Here is a 17,439-nt window from a genome sequence, read left to right as displayed (position 1 = left end):
CTATAATTATATCAGAATTTTACTACCAAATATTAAAATAATTTCCCCCAGAGATCATAACTTAGAAATCTAAAGAGATTTGGAAAAAGAAGGTAAAGTTATGCCCTAGCTGGTTTGGCTCAGTGAATAGAGTGTTGGCCCACCGACTAAATAGTTCTGGGTTTGATTCTGGTCAAAGCCACATGCCTCAGTTGCAAGCTCCTCAATCCCCAGCCTTGGTCAGGCTAAGAGCAGGAGGCAACCAATCGATGTGTCTCTCACATCTATGTTTCTCTGTCTGTGTCTCTCCCCCTCCCTTCCACTCTCTCTAAAAGTCAATAGAAAAATATCCTTGGATGAGGATAACAAAACACACACACACACACAGAAGGTAAAGTTAATATTAATCTTATCTACACCTTCTTTGAAATGAATTTTTAATGTAACATTTTTATTATGTAAGTTTTATGTAGCCTGTTATATTATAGATATTTATTATAAACTTTTACTGTTTACTTACCAGAATCACTATAAACAGAAATAACTATACTGGGAATTATGAACATTATTTACAACATTTTTAAAAAAATATATTTTATTGATTTTTTTTTTACAGAGAGGAAGGGAGAGAGATAGAGAGTTAGAAGCATCAATGAGAGAGAAACAACGATCAGCTACCTCCTACACAATCCCTACTGGGGATGTGCCCGCAACCAAGGTATATGCCCTTGACCGAAATTGAACCTGGGACCCTTGAGTCCGCAGGCTGACGCTCTTTCCACTGAGCCAAACCGTTAGGGCTACACCATATTTTTAAGTGACTATAATTCACCCTAAGCCAAGAAAATAAATTTTACAAATCACAAATATAATTTAACATTTATTATTGTTTCTTATGTTGACCATAGTACTTTATCTTCTAGAATGAAACATTTCCTAAAGAAAGTGGAGTTGTTGGCTCCTCTTCCCTCCTTTCCCCTTTTCCTGTTTGCCATTTGTTCATGTCTTGAGTTCACACTGTACAGGATAATAACTCCATGAGTCATTTTCATTTTGGAATAGTTTTCATTATTCTCCAAAATTCAATGAAAATAGTCTTACTTCTGTCCTTGTCCCCTATCTGCCTGCCTTCCCAAATATATAACCACTTTCATAAAGTGTATGTGTGTATCCTTGCCATTTCTTTATGCATATACAACAAATACAATATACAATATTATCTCCCCCTTTGACAAATGCTAATATACACACATCTGTATCTTTACTTTTAAAGATCTCCAAGGCACACTGTTTCCATTTCAGTACACAGAAAAGCATTTTTGTGGGTGTTTGTTTTTTTATAAATGGGGTAGTATTCAGTTGAATGGATGTTCTACCATGGTTTCTTTAACCAGTTCCCTATTAATAGAGCATTGCTGTTATAAACAGTGATGTAATAAGTAGCCTTTTAAATACATTATCTCCTGTGTATGTATAAATATCTATAGGATAAACCCAGATGTAGGATTGCTGGCTCAAAAAGTAAATAAAAGTGTGTGTGTGTGTGTGTGTGTGTGTGTGTGTGTGTAAAATTAAATAAAGCCAAATTGCTCTCTATACAGGTTAGAACACTTGCAACAGTGCTGCATGAGAAGGCCCATTTTCCTATTGCCTCACTAGCAGTGTATTAAATTTTAATATATTTGCCAACCTGGGTAGGCAAATGGTATTACATTATAGTTTTACTCTGTATTTTTATTATGAATGGAATGTTGAATATTATTTCTTGTGAACTGTACATGTGAATTCTACCCATTTTTCTCATAGATTTATAGAAGTATTTTATATTTTAGGGAAATTATTGAAGTTTTTTATTTTGAGACATAATGAGAAAGATCTCTCCTACTCCAAAGTATTAAAGACTTTTTCCTACATGGTTTTTTTCTCTTTTGCTTTTAATATATATGTATTGACTTCAGAGAGAAAGATGGTAGAGGGAGAGAGATAGAAACATCAATGATGAGAGAGAATCATTGGTCAGTTGCTTCCTGTGTGCCCCCTACTGGAGATTGAGACCGCAACCCAGGCATGTGCCCTTAACTGGAATTGAACCCTTCAGTCCACAGGCCAAGGCTCTATCCACTGAGCCAAACCAGCCAGGGCATTAATGGGCTTTTTTCTTGTTCTTGTTGTTAATCCTCACCTGAGGATATTTTTCCATTGATTTTTAGGGAGAGTTGGAAAAGAGAGGGAAAGACAGAGAAACATCGATGTGAGAGAAACACATCGATTGGTTGCCTCCTGCATGAACCTGGGCCCAGGGCCCTTGACCGGAATCTAACCTGGGACCCTTTGGTCCACAGGCCGATGCTCTATCCATTGAGCCAACCGGCTAGGGCCATAAATGGGCTTTTTAAAAGGTCATTAATATAGAGAATACAAAGGGACCCTGAGGTAGGAAAGGGACTTTATTGGTTGTATACCCTTCTTGTGTATACTCTTTGAATTATTTCTTACCATGTGCATGTATTTTTTTTAACTCTTATTTTGAAATAATTATAAATTATAATTATAGAGTCATAAGAAGTTGCAAAATAAAAGTACAGGGAGGTCTCATATATCCCTTCACCAAGTCTCCCCAATGATGATGTCTTACATGTCCAAAATATAACATCCAAAGCCAAAAAATTGATGTGGATCCCTTTTTCCTCTCTAAGCATTCTTTTCTGGCAGGATTTTGACCTAAAATTAATTAGATGAATATAAAAATACGTTGAGGTATTGGTGAACAAGGTTTTTGTATAACTGTCCAAAATAAAAATAAGTATCAATCTTTATATAAATATTTACCTGGGTTTTTAATAGTTCTTTGGTAAGAGTTTTTTTCACACCATTGTAAGACTGGTTACTGGAGAAAATAATAGTCTTTAGTTTTGTGAGTATTCATTTTACCTGCTATGTTTAGCCTTCATCATTCACAAAAATCACTCAATTTATGTTACCAATCATAAAAATCTCCCTGGGGCATTTTTGTGAGTTTTTAAAATCATGAAATATAACAGTAGGTGATTCCTGAGCCTGGCCTCCAAGAATGATTGTAGCTTCTACTTGAAAATTTATAATGAATCATTTTTACCTGGTTTGGGTGAAACTTGACCATAAGTATATCAGATTTGCCAGCTCAGTGTAAGAAGTTCTTAATACAAAAGATTTGATTTTATAATTTGGGAAATTCCTGTAGTGGATTTTGTGATTGTGGAAGTCAGAAGCGTCTTTGGGTAAAGCAAGGTAATTTTTTCTGCAATATTCTGCATGTAGACATATATTTTGAAGATATCTTCAGCTTTCTAACAAACCAAAAGAACATTAGTTCTTAGCGACTAGGTAAACTATACTGGCTGTCGAAAGATCACTGAGCAAGTGCCTTTTCCAAGAAGTTACCTCTCTTGTTCTCAGAGCAGAACCTCTTCTAGGAATGTGCTAGATAAGATAAATGGCAGTTATGAACAGTTTTAGTCTATGGATCCATGCTGTGGTTTCACAACTAGCATGTGGTGCTTAGTCAAAGCACTGTTCATACCCCATTCTTTATTTCAGGTCCTTGTAGATACTTGCTTTCTTTCGCAGTCTTACTGTTATGGTAGAAAAGCCTGTGTTTTGGCATTAGTTAGGTCTAGGTTGGAACCCTATCCCTAGCATTGTGTCCTTGAGGAAACTACTTGACCTCCGTTTCCTCAACTATCAAATGAGAATGTTGCTCATGTTTGTAAGAAGGACTCACTAAAGTGATGTGTGCCTGCTATAAAGTAGGCAGTCATTTAAGTGTTCTTTTTCTCTACCTTATTGCTTTGTTAATTAGCTTCTGTGTTCAGGGAAGAATAGAAGAAAGACAAAGTAGTCAAAATGTAAAAGAAGAAATTTGCAGCATTTTTAAACAAGTAGCCATGATGTCTTTGTTCACATTAATAAAGAAAAAAAAGTGGGTTCCTCATAGTTGTTTTGTTTTGAATTTTTCTGTGTGGTTTCTTTAATGTTTATTTTTTTTTTTTTTAGTGAGATCAAATTAACATGACTCTCTGGTTTTACTTTTTAGAAAGGAAAGAATGGAGATGGTTTGTACAAAGTTGTTGAGCTGACAGTATGAATGAAGCAGTTGGTCCTATTAAGAAGGATGGCCCTAGCCAGTTTGCTTAATGGATAGAGCCTCAGCATGCACACTGAAGGGTCCCGGGTTTTCCGGTCAAGGGCATGTATCTAGGTTACAGGTGCCCGGCCCTGGTCAGGGGCATGCAGAAGGCAACCAATCAGTGTGTTTTTGTCTCTCCCTCCCCCTTCCACTCTTTCTAAAAAGCAGTGGATAAAAAAAAAAATATGAAAATATGGGGAACTTGTGAAGCTGGAGGTTTATATCTGGCCTCCTCTTCTCAGTGAAGTTGTAAGTGATCTGTTGTGGTAAAAGTAAGGCAGCTTGGGAAGACAAGCTGTGGTCAGGAGCCAGTTGGGATGAATTAAAACATGAACAGAAGTATGGAAAGCCAAGCTATCTTGCAGTAGCATTGATTCTTTTGAGTTTTACTTCTCCTTTGAATGTGATTGTAATTAACTTTTTTAAAACACTTAATTCAAGCTCATTTGATTCTTTGGAGGCTGCATTTCCAGTAAATAAAAATCCATTATACAAAAAATAGCATTCTTATTTCCCCCCCACACACACACACAATTCTATATTTCTGTCCATTTTCTCCATAGCCACTATTTTTTTATATGTTTTTTATTGATTTCAGTGTGAGAGAGGGAGGGAGAAGGATATCATATCTAATAAAGATGGAATATGCTAATTGACCCTCATGCTGTCACAGAGATGACGGTGCCCATGGCCAATAAGGAGGGAATATGCTAATTGACTGCCCCACCCTCAAAGATGGCAGCACCCACAGCCACAAGATGGTGGCGCCCAGTCCCTTCAGCCCCACTGGGGCGGCAGGCATGCAGCAAGGCCGGGCACCTGCCTCTGTAGTCCCTCAGTCCCCTCAGCCCCCAGCTGCCCAGGGCCAGCCTAAGGCTCAGATAACCAGGGCCAGCTGAGGCTTGTGCTGCCGGCCATGGCAGCAGCAGAGGTGTGATGGGGACATCACCTTCCCCTGATCGCCAGGTCGCCTCCCTCCTCTGAGGGCTCCCAGACTGTGAGAGGGGGCAAGCCGAGCTGAGAGACCACCCCCCCCCTCCAGTGCATGAATTTTCATGTGCCAGGCCTCTAGTAGAGATAGAAACATGGATGAGAAACATCTATTGGGATGCCTCCTGCACGCCCCCTAGCGGAGATTGAGCCAGCAACCAAGCATGTGCCCCCACCAGCATTCAATTAAGGGACCTCTTGGTTCATGGATCAATGCTCAACCACTGAACCACACTGACCAGGTTCCATACCCAGTTTTTAATTCACCTAGTAAATGCTAATCGAGGTATGATTTTTTTTCTAAAAGAGCGACCCATAGTAAACAGGAAGCTTCTTTAAAAAAAAAAATTATCCCTTGCCTTTATTTAGCACTTAAAGTTTACGAGAATAGTTAAAAAGTCTTAGGAAGCCTTCCCTTAAGGAATATAAGTTCAGAAACTAGTTAACCATCAAGTTATAGTGTAGTGAGTGCAACAAGAAAAAATAAAATAAGTATAATATTTAGTGTTAGGTCTAAGAAGTAAATGAAGGAAGATTATTCATCATTCTGCTTCAGTTGATCTTAGAGAACATGAAGCTCAAACCACTGTGTTGGCTTTGAACACAATAGAAAACTTGTTTCCCTCATTGAAACAATATTCTTAAACCACTTTCTGGGATCTTAGAATACCTCTTATCTGCTTATTTAAGACTACCTATCATAATAGTATCTTTATTATAAGTCAGGCTATTTAAAGCAGTGGTTCTCAAACTTTAGTTTTTATCAGAATCACCTGGAGGAATGATTAGACTTCCTGGGTCCTACCTCAAGAGTATCTAATTCAGTTGGTCTGGGATAGACCCAAATATTTACATTTCCAAGGTCCAGGTAATACTGATGCTGCTGGTCCAGGGACCGTACTTTGAGAATACTGATTTAGTCAAACTCAAAAAAAGTTAATGGCTTTCTAGTATGAGTCAGTAATTGTTTCAAGTCAAATTACTATCATATTGACTCTTTCAGCATGCATTTAAGCTTCTGTGTGCCGAGCACTGTGCTCACTCTTCCCACAGGTGAAGAAGATAAGCAACATCCCTCCACGAGCACAGTTAACAGTGGTAGTATTGTTTAAGCCCACTTCATTGTCACAGGAATTTATGAATTAGGGCATGTAATCCCTTATTTTAGATGGAAAAAAAATATGGTCTAGAAAGGTTTAATAATTTCCCAGAATTCACAGAGTGAGTAAAGACTTGTGGACCACAGGAGGGATGGAGTAATGAGTTCTACCTTAGGAAATCAAAAGGCAGCCCAGAAAAGATGGCACTGGAGCATCTAAAGCAGGGGTGGGGAACGTATAAGGCCTGAGAAATCATTTGGACTGGCCCTGTCAAGGCATTAGGGGTGAGGTAATTAAATGTTTGACTAAATATAGCAGGCTAACTTTGAAGTTGATAATTTTGTGTATGGCCCTTGAATGATGTTATGACTATCGAAATGGCCCTTGTCAGGAAAAAGGTTCCCCACCCCTGAAAGGAACAAGTGAAAGCGAACCAGGTGAATTAGAACTGTCAGCATTTCCAGTTGAGGGAGCAGTTTCTGCAAAGGCATGGAAACCTGAGAGAATATGTGTTCCACAGACCAAAAATAGTTATGTAAGACCATAACACAATAGGCCAGATGGAGTATGAGAGGAAAGGAGACTATAGAAGGCAGGGTTCAGGGTCATGAAGAGTTTTGTTTACCGGGCTAAGAAGTTTTTAAAATAGAATTGGGTTTTATTATTATTATTCTTACCACTTTCATCTCGGTAAGCCAGTGGTTCTCAAAGTGCATGTGATATGGTCTGTCCGGCAGCAGGGGCATCACCTGGACACTTGTTAGAAATGAAAATCCTGGGCCCCATCCAAATCTGTATCAGAAACTAAGGTGGAGCTCAGCAATCTGGATTTTAACAAGATCACCAGATGATTCTGCTGCTAAAGTTTGAAAACCACTGCAGTAGATTCTAGAATTCACAAGTAACAGGCGTCAAAATAGCTAAAGGTCACTACAGTGATAGTAGTTGTATCTGTGACTGATTTAATTCTTGTTAAAGTACAATGCTTAACAAAATTGAAATATTAATAATTTTTAAGGGACACACATTTTCAGCATGATTTATTTATGTTTAAAAACCTGTTCCTCTGTATCTGTTAAAAGAGGGCTGAGCCAGGACTAGAGTTTACTAAATCAGCAAAGAATAGCATGCTAATTATTGTTCCTTAACTAAAGGAATGGTTTGGAAACTTACTGATTTTAATTTAAGAAATAGGAGCAATGAACCCTTCTTTTGAGGGTTTGAGCTTTTTTGTTTTAGTTTTGTTAATATATAAAATTGAAGTTAAAATTAGCATTTAAGGTGTATTAATTAAGACATGTGTTAAAAGAATTGAATGTATTTAAGTCATGAGATGACTAAAACTAATTCAGTTTTCCCTTGACATAGAAATAAAAAATATAGAAAGTATAATCTAAGATTCTCAGGCAAACTTTAAATGTCTCTCACTATCTTTTTTACCAAGTTGTGGCCAATATAAATATTTATTAATTATATATCTATAGATAGATAGATAGATACCACTTTAGGTATACAGAAGCCTTTTTTCATCTTAGAAAAAAATAGCAGCAAAAGGTGAAGTAGTATGCTGCAATCAATGTGGTTAATGCTCAGATAAAAAAGCTTAGTGTTGCCGAGACCGGTTTGGCTCCGTGGATAGAGCGTTGGCCTGCGGACTGAGGGGTCCCAGGTTCGATTCCGGTCAAGGGCATGTACCTGGATTGCGGGCACATCCCCAGTGGAGGGTGTGCAGGAGGCAGCTGATCGATGTTTCTCTCTCATCGATGTTTCTAACTATCTCTCTCCCTTCCTCTCTGTAAAAAATAAATAAAATACATTAAAAAAAAAAAAAAAGCTTAGTGTTTTCCATGTTTTGATTCAGAGTTTTGAGGATTTAGAAGTGGCAAGGCCTTGCCACTTCTATATCCTCACCAGGCTAAGAAGTTTTTAAAATAGAATTAGGTTTTATTATTCCTAGTGAGGAATTGACACCAATCCCTTCATTTTACAGATGAGGAAACTGAGGTGTAGGGAAGTTAAATATTGATTTGGTAGTGGTCATGTGGGTAGTGAGTAGCAGAACCAGGATTATGACCAGATCTACTTGGATTATAATGTAAAAGGCACTACTACATCAGACATATTTCTGAGCCCCAGTTTGTTATAACATTGAGGGTCCTTATCATCTAAAGCAGTGGTTCTCAACCTTCCTAATGCCACGACCCTTTAATACAGTTCCTCATGTTGTGGTGACCCCCCCAATTTCATTGTTACAAATTGAACATAATTAAAACATAGTGATTAATCATAAAAACAATATGTAATTGTATACGTGTTTTCCGATGGTCTTAGGCGACCCCTGTGAAAGGGTCGTTCGACCCCCCAAAGGGGTCGCGACCCACGGGTGGAGAACCGCTGATCTAAAGTATAGTAGTCTTAAGATATGTTACCATTTAGATTTTCTTGGGTGGGGTATACTTTATAAAGAATATTTAGTGAGGTTTTATATAAAAGTTGTTCAAAGTCTTTTTTTGTATTGATACAGTGGGCTAAAATATCATGTTTGTCTTTATAAGAAAACCTAATCACTGTTCTTCAAAATTTACAAAAACACCAAAGAAAGGATATAGATCCTCACTACTGCCAAAGATGACAAGTTATTCAGCCTTCTTTGTCACTGTAATACATGCCGATATTTGAACTTGAGATGTACTTACCTGCTAGACTATTTCCAATTATTTCCAGAAAAAACTAGTCCAAACCACATACCTTAGTAGGTGATTTTGCCAGCTAGTAACCTGCAATCAAAGCTTGTAGATCTGCCAGAATGTTGAGTTCCTTGTTAATCAACACTGCAAGTACTGTTTGCCCTAAAGCCCTTTGAATCATTTCTATAAGTCAGTTTAAAAAATTTTTAAACCAGACGTTAAAATATCAAATATATAGAAGAAAAGTCATCATCTGATGTTTAATGCAATAAGCAACTACTGGGATTTCCACCTGAAAGGCAATTTAAGATATATACTTGGTAAATGAAGTTTAAGAGGTGTGGAGAGGGTACAATTCATTCAAAATTTATCTTTTTAAATTCACTGAATTGAGAACTGAATAAAATTGGGAGTTACTTTTAAAGTAGCATATATTGTCATAGGCAAATTAGAAAAGTTGGAACTACAAAGGATTTTTAGAAGTCATCTATTTACTGAGATCCTCATTTTCAAAATGAGAGCTCTGAGTACTGAAATTTGAGAATAGACTTAAATTACTATTTTTTATTTTAAGTAAAATACAGATAGATGTTTTTAAGAGGTGGAAGGGAAATTGCATTTTTTAGAATAATTTAATGAAATATTGTAATTTTTTCCAGTGCATCTGGGGCAGGTGGTGTAGCCATTGACAACAAAATAGAACAAGCAATGGTAAGTAGAAGTTTATAGTCCTCTCATTTTATAGATTGTTGGTTCTATTGAAGCACTTCGTTATCAATTCTAAAAAACAAACACCTAATTTATTTAAACCAAGATGACCAAAGTATATTTTTTTATAATGAGATTTAGTTGAAGTTGTTAGAATATTGAAAATTTTTAGCCTAAAAATACCAATGAAGTGAATATTTTCCCCATTTCAACATCTCACATTTCATGCATTACCATTGATAAAAGACCATCTTGGGGGGTATACATAATCAAAATGCATTATGTTCCCCCAAAATATTTCAGCATCAAAAATAGTTTAGAGACAAAAGAGCATTAAAATGAAAACTTCAGCTGAAAAATTTTGTCATCCTTTGGTCATTTACAGGCATTGTTTGTACTCTTAATACAGCGGTTCTCAACCTGTGGGTCGCGACCCCTTTGGGGGTCGAACAACCCTTTCACAGGGGTCGCCTAAGACCATTGGAAAACACATATATAATTACATATTGTTTTTGTGATTAATCACTGTGCTTTAAATATGTTCAATTTGTAACAATGAAATTGGGGGTCACCACAACATGAGGAACTGTATTAAAGGGTCGTGGCATTAGGAAGGTTGAGAACCACTGTCTTAATAGATAGACTTGTTTCTATTGATTCTGGTTCTGATTTCTATTACTATTAAAATTTTTTGTTTCCTTAAAGATAGTCTGTTTATATTATGTAAAATATTCTTACATATTTTATATAAAGCTAAAATAAGGACCATTAGTCTCAAACTTTTTTAAAAAAACAGGGTTTTAAAGTTGGAAATTGCAGACCACTATATCTCTTAAAGTAGTACTGTATACCAGTTTAATAACAGACAGTTTAATATCTTTTGTTCTCTTAGCCCAGTGGTCGGCAAACTCATTAGTCAACAGAGCCAAATATCAATAGTACAACAATTGAAATTTCTTTTGAGAGCCAAATTTTTTAAACTTAAACTACATAGGTAGTTACATTGTTATTAACTTAATTAGGGTACTCCTAAGGCTTAGGAAGTGCCACACTCAAGGGGCCAAAGGGCCGCATGTGGCTCACGAGCCGCAGTTTGCTGACCACTGTTAGCCCAACATCTAAGCATGTGGTTTTCAAACTTTTTTGTTTTGTTAATTCTAAGCTTATAATTGACAATTTAAGGAGCTCGTATCTTTGGAAATCTCTCCAAACTTTGGGGAAAAAATCCTGGGCTTGCTGCCCTACTTGGAAACTGGGTTTTTTTCTACCCCATCTTCCTTAGGACCAGTCATGATATAGTAGAAACATTAAAAACAAGAGCAGGAAAACTAATATAAAAACAACTTACATTTATAAGGCACCAGGTAGGCTAGAACCAAATAACAACACCTTTTCCTTTCTCTCTTTTTGACATTCCTAATTTTGTTTTTCACAGGATCTGGTGAAAAGCCATTTGATGTATGCAGTAAGAGAAGAAGTGGAAGTTCTAAAGGAACAAATAAAAGAATTAGTTGAAAGAAACTCTTTACTTGAACGAGAAAATGCACTGTTAAAGTCTCTTTCAAACAATGATCAATTATCCCAACTCCCAGCCCAACAGGCCCATCCTGGTAGCACTTCTCAACAGCAAGCAGTGATAGCACAGCCTCCGCAGCCAACACAACCTCCACAGCAGCCGAATGTCTCCTCAGCATAAAGCTTTCTTGCCTCACTAAGAAAAAAAACTGAAAGCAATCTATCCTGTGTGCCACTGGTGTTCTTTCCACTTTATATGAAAGCAAGTAGCCATGCTTCGGTTATGTGTTTGGCCTTTTCAGTATTAGACAATCATTCTACAAGAGCTTTTCCTCTCTTTGAGATGTCATGCAGTGCTGTTGATGTCCAGTTTTATGTCATCAATACACAAGGAGAATAATAGATGGGGTTTATTAAAGCAAGCAAAGTCTGCATTTTACCTGGTGCGTATGAGGTCCTTTAAGAGCTTTAGTGGCTCTTCCATGTGTCTGTCATCCATGGATTTACCCTGAGCCTTCCTATCATATTATAAATAACAGTTCATCTAAAGAGCCACTTTTCTTTCAGTATCAGTAACATTTGCCTACATAAGTTTTCATTTATTTGTGTTTTATTTATTACAGGGCTGCTATTTTCATAATGTACATGAACAATGTCACAGAACTTTTTTAATTTTTGAATAATTATAAGTATCAGTAAAGGAATTGAAAGACAGGATTGCATTTAACAGATTAAACGTTTAGGCAATAATTGAACAAAAGAATCCTGGCATATTTCTAACACTAATGGCAATTTACCTTCGGTATTTATTTTTAGTAGTAAAGACCCAGCTTGAATGTAAATTTTGTATAGTGTAAGTATGAAGAACATAGTGCAACTGTACAGGTAGTAACCAATTATTGTGGTATAATAAATAATTGGGCTATTTTGATGAAGAAAACTTTGTTCATTTGTTTCTACTTTCTAATAGAGAAATTGCCACGATTCCTCTGCTTTTCAACATTTCGTATGACTTTTTGGGGGGCGGGGGTGGGAAAAAAAAGCTGTGAAATTGTTCAACCTACTTTGTAACCAAAGAAGCAAAGCTGTGTAATGGAGTTTGGGGGGGGAGGGGGTTGTTTTTGTTTTTTTTTTATAATGCACATTCTTTATGTATTTTTATTTAGTGTTTTCTTGGTCACAATTTTCTTTGCTGTCTAGCATGATCTGCATGACCTATACTCTTTGAACCACTTTCGTACCTCATGTTTTTATTCAGCACTCTTATTGTAATATGTACTAGTCTGTGAACAATGTCAAATAAAAAAGAAAGAACAGGTAGTATGGTGGAGCTGAGCTAGTGTATTATACACTAGTTGTAAAGTACAAAATAAAATGAAGTGAGCCATCTTTTGTTCATTTAAAATGGTGTTTTGAATTTCGTATGCAGAAGACGTTTTGTTACATTGCAGATTTTAATGTATTTAATAAATGCAACATGCAGATAAAGTGCAGTGTATACTGAGTATTTAAATTAAAATGTACATTTCATAAATACAGTTTCAAGAGAAAACATCATTTTGTGTATACTAACACATTAAGTGTATGTCAGAAATTGATGTATAAATATATATTTTAACACATTTTCTGAAATTAAACTGCAGTTTTGTTGAAATATTTGGCTCTATATGTGTTCAAAATTTAATTTGATTCAATTTGTATTTTCACAGTTCAAAATATTCCTTAAATGAAAATCTATGTTATTAATGACTTCATGATAGTTTTTAAGTTTTCAAAGTAAAATAGTTTAAAGAATGCAAGAATGTTGAGCAATATTTGTACTTAATATTCATATTATGTCAATGACTTTAAATAGGAAATCCTTGTCTACCAAAACTTTTACTTGAATTCAGAAAGGTGCCTATAAAAATTAACATGCTCTGTATCTATGGCCAGCTAGCTAATCAGGAGTTAATGTTCTTTACCTATTCAGAATAAAACTGAATCAGGTTAGCCACAAACTGAATGCATAAAATTGGGTATACATCGGGTTACCAAATATTTTATATTCTAGTTGTGTTGCAGGATATATTCAGTATAAACAAATTTTAAAGTTAATGGATAACATTAAAAATAACTAAAGGAACTAAGTACACAGGCTTGAAAAAGCAGCCTTGAAGATGTGAGTGGAATACGGTGAGATAGAAAGTGGAACTTCCATGTTGGAATGTTAACCAAAAGGCTCACTAGTTGTGCCCCTTGAGTGCAAACAGTGTGATATTTAATACAGGTGGAGGAAAACTAGTATTAGAGAGGTAGGAATTTGTGAAAATACAGCTTTTGATTCAGGGAATAGAAAAACACTTTATAAACATAAAAGTAATAGTCACAAAGGAAATGATTAATGTTAGTTTAAAATGGTAATTAGAAGCAATTATTACCACTTTTACATTTTAAAAAATAACAATAGAAAAGAAACAAACATGCATAGTTCGCAGAAGAAATGGCAGTTTCTAATAACCTAAGACATGCAAATTAATATTTAGCAAATTGTTAGATAGCAGGACCCATTGTAGAAAGACAAATTTTCCTGTGTACTTGTAGAAAGTAATTTGGCAACATGTATCAAGAGTCTTAAATGTTAATACACTTTTCAGTTTAATGACATGAAAAGTTTCTCATGGTTCATTGTTCAAAAATTGCAAAACTATGATAGTCCTCTACTCTTATCCCTCCCTTCCCTTTGAATCCAACCTTCTCCCACATACACCACCGAAAGTAACTGAAAGGAAGCCTTTACATCCAAACCTAGTCATAAGGCACGTCCCCACTCCAAAGTCAGAGCCAAACTTAAGGATGGGAAAACTATTGTACTTTTCAGCATCAGATATAGTGTATTTGGAAATATCAGGCATTCTCCCAATTGATTAGTTTGTTTAGGATCTGAAGTAAATTTTAGTTTTACTTGAGAGGTTTAGGGTCTTCTGCTCCATATAGCTGGAATATTAATTTATTGAGATGCCAGTTTGGGGGGCATATTCTTATAGGAGTGTCATCTATTAAATAATTCTTTGTGTAGGGTGCATAGGCCAGGGTGCCATATATTTCTATTACTTTAGCCAACCAGAAAATCATAGGTAGAAAATTTTGTTTCTGATATGGCAGTGTGTCTGTAACACAAACCTAACTTTCCCCAAAGAAAATTCGTTTTAGCTAGTTACAATGATATTACAGCTTGCCACACCCCTTCCCCCCTTTAGGTATTAAGTATGCAGTTGTTTTAACTCATATCTCCCAAATAGCTGGATATTTTCCAAAGTTCTAAGCTAAGTAGAAGTATTAAGACAAGAATGCTTTATCATCTAGCCCCAGTGATGGATAATCACAGATGTCATCATTTAAGAATTGTCACAGGTCAGAGATTGTGGTATTTCTCCAACCTCCAAACTCTAGTCACTCCTGGACCTTTAAGCTGGGGGAGGGGCGTGGGGGTGTTGGGGGGGGGGGAGGAGATGCCTTAAGATTAGAATAATCAAAATACCTGTTCTTCATGGAAATATATCTGTGGACCCAGAAATAGCTAATTTTCTGGAAACAAATTGTTGAGATCTGAAGTCATGTTTTTGTGGATTTTTTTTAATGGCAGCTTTGTAGTTGAATGGCAGGTACTTTGATGACTCCATTTTCTTAAGTAATCCTGCTAAAAGGACAAAACCTGGCCCTCAAGATTCACAGTTTAATCGGAAATATAGGCAAATCATCAGATACAATGCAATAATAATAAAGACATACACAGTCAAAGATGGCTGTCAGGAAAGGTTTCCCCTAGAGGTGACACCTGATTGACACTTGAAGATCACAAGAGTAAGAAAACTGCTCAAAGTTTTACTGGAGAACATAGAGCTCCCTGGTTGGCCACAGATTTGTTTCACTGGAGGCAGACTGGCAATGACTGCCGCCCCCACCTCAGTAGTTTGGCTTCTAGTCATTCAGAAAGTAAGAATGATTTTAAGAAGTGGGATTATGATCAGATTTGCATTTTAGAAAAATTAATCACTCCAGTGACAAATGGAAAGTAGATTGAAGGCTGAAACTGGAAGCTGAGAACTAATTGAGGAGGGACAATGATCCAAAAATGATGAGTTAAGTGAAATTACATAGGCAATCTCATGATGCTCATGAAGGAAGTCTGTCTTGGGTCTTTCAGTACCATTTTTTCCTCCACAATGAACATTCCATTCCCAGCATCAGGTTCCTGTTCTTTATTGCTCCAAGGAAAAATCAGAGAGCTGTAAGTCTTAGAAAGTCTGAGTCAGATTTTTCCTTCCAACAGTCATATATCTCTAGGAAATGAAAATCTTTGTTTCCTATTAAATACATTTCCAGAATTTAGCAAAAGGGGAGTGGGAGTGAGGACTAGATGAGTCTTGGCTGTCACTTTATGCCTCTGCATAAATTCAGCCATAAAGGTAAACCAAATGTAGTACTTTTATGGTGACTGGCGTTAGAGTGGCCCAGAAGCATTAGTCCAAAGCTTGTCCCTCAGAGCTATCCCTTCCTCCCCAGAAAGGATAATATGGGCTCTGGCCCCATTGCAGGTATTGGCAGCCAAGTCAGACTCGGTTTTGCTAGGCTCCAACCTCTCCTCCTCTGCCATAGTTTGATTCAGAAAGCTGCTTTCTTTCTTTCAATTCCCTCTCCGATGTGAGACTGGACCTTTTTTCCCACCTCCTCCTACCTCAAGCCTAGTAATCCATGTTTCTATTTTCTAGCAATACTAATAGTTTATTATTTAGCCACGTATATTTGAATCCTATTTTCTCCTTTTCAACATTCCAGAATACACCTGTTTCATATATTTCTATACCAGGTCACAGAATTTCTATAGCAAGATCTGCTCTTTGAGTGTGTGTGTGTGTGTGTGTGTGTGTGTATTTCCTTTGTAAGTGAAGAAAGAGCTATTTTATAATTTTCTTAGTGGGCTATAGTTGGTATGACATGCTGTGTCACATATGAAAAAGGCTAAGTGAAGCTACACAGCAAGCTAAAGGTCACAGACATTTTTTTTCTTAACAGAATCATCATAAAGTAAAGACAGCCTTTCAAAACTGACAATGGTAAAGTAAGAAGCTGGTATTCTGCACTGGCATAGTCTATTTGGTTATAGCATTTGTTCAACATGCTTAGATGGTAAATTAGCTTTATTTTTCCTTCTCCTCACTGAGGAAGCTGATAGGTAAGGCAGTTTGAGGAATTTTCCCATAGTCTGATGTCATAAAACACAGCAACTAAGTTTATGGACTAAGACCACAGAAGCCAAAGGTATCCCTTTGCAAAAGGGAAGGAAAAGGTGTGCCAAGTGAATCCATAAAAATAACTGAGGCAAATGCCACACTTCTTTCCCATAAAAAAAGCTCAGTTTCCCTATTCATTTCATTCTTTTGCATGCCTGAGATATTTCTACATAACATATGTAAAGCATTCTTGCTCCCTGAAATCTAAAATTTTTTCCAGATCAGTTGTTGCTGTCATTTCACAAGCATGTGACACATCTATCGATAAATTGTACCTGAGAAGTTCACGGACAGCAAAGGGACATTTCCCCACATTTGGCCATGAAATATCAGGTCAGTGTATAATTCTAGTGTTCCTACTAAAAAAAAATGCAGGGTTTGTTTTTTAGAAATTTGGGTTTTATATTTTACTTTGTAGAAACACTGTTGAAATGAAATGGAATCATATTTCTGTTCATATTTGGGGACAGAAAGATGAACGGGACATGATTTGTGCACTTCAAGAGCTTGCAGTCCAATATGAAAGTAAAAGTGCCATATTGTTTATTCAAAGTCTAAGTCATAGTTTGTGAACTTCATATCATTCATTGAATGGAAGGTTCAACATGCCACGTGAAACTCTGACATTGTGAGGAAGTAACTTTAACTCACCAAAAAGCTTTAATATCAAAAGATGCTTTTGCCCTAACCAGTTTGGCTCAGTGGATAGAGCATCGGCCTGCGGACTCAAGGGTCCCAGGTTTGATTCCGGTCAAGGGCATGTACTTTGGTTGCGGGCACATCCCCAGTGGGGAGTGTGCAGGAGGCAGCTGATCGATGTTTCTCATCGATGTCTCTAACTCTCTATCCTTCTCCCTTCCTCTCTGTAAAAAATCAATAAAATATATATATTTTTTAAAAGATGCTTTTAAAAGAGGGGACCTGGTGAAAAGCCTCCCCTATCTCTGCTTTGAACCTATGAGGTGTCCTCTAAAAAAAAAAAAGGAACCAATCAGAGAAAAGTTTACACATTTTTTTAATAC

General features: G+C 36.6%; 1 protein-coding gene across 2 annotated transcripts in view; it reads left to right on the top strand.

Moving 5' to 3' along the window:
* Positions 1-12,940, top strand: part of TSC22D2 (TSC22 domain family member 2) — a gene marked incomplete at its 5' end in the record, with an annotated part of 55,182 nt that extends 42,242 nt beyond the window's left edge. For both annotated transcript variants that reach the window (XM_081088338.1, XM_081088339.1), the window contains 2 exons: positions 9,581-9,632; positions 11,065-12,940. In XM_081088338.1, the coding sequence (XP_080944464.1) occupies positions 9,581-9,632; positions 11,065-11,325 (313 nt within the window). In that variant the 3' untranslated portion in view covers positions 11,326-12,940. The remainder of the gene's footprint in view (positions 1-9,580; positions 9,633-11,064) is intronic.
* Between the last annotated feature and the right edge of the window lie 4,499 nt (positions 12,941-17,439).

The sequence above is a fragment of the Myotis nattereri genome (assembly GCF_964212035.1).
Source record: "Myotis nattereri genome assembly, chromosome: 3".
Classification (NCBI taxonomy): Eukaryota; Metazoa; Chordata; class Mammalia; order Chiroptera; family Vespertilionidae; genus Myotis; species Myotis nattereri.
The sequence above is the reverse complement of the archived record's forward strand: the minus strand, read 5'-3'. Positions and strand labels throughout refer to the sequence as shown.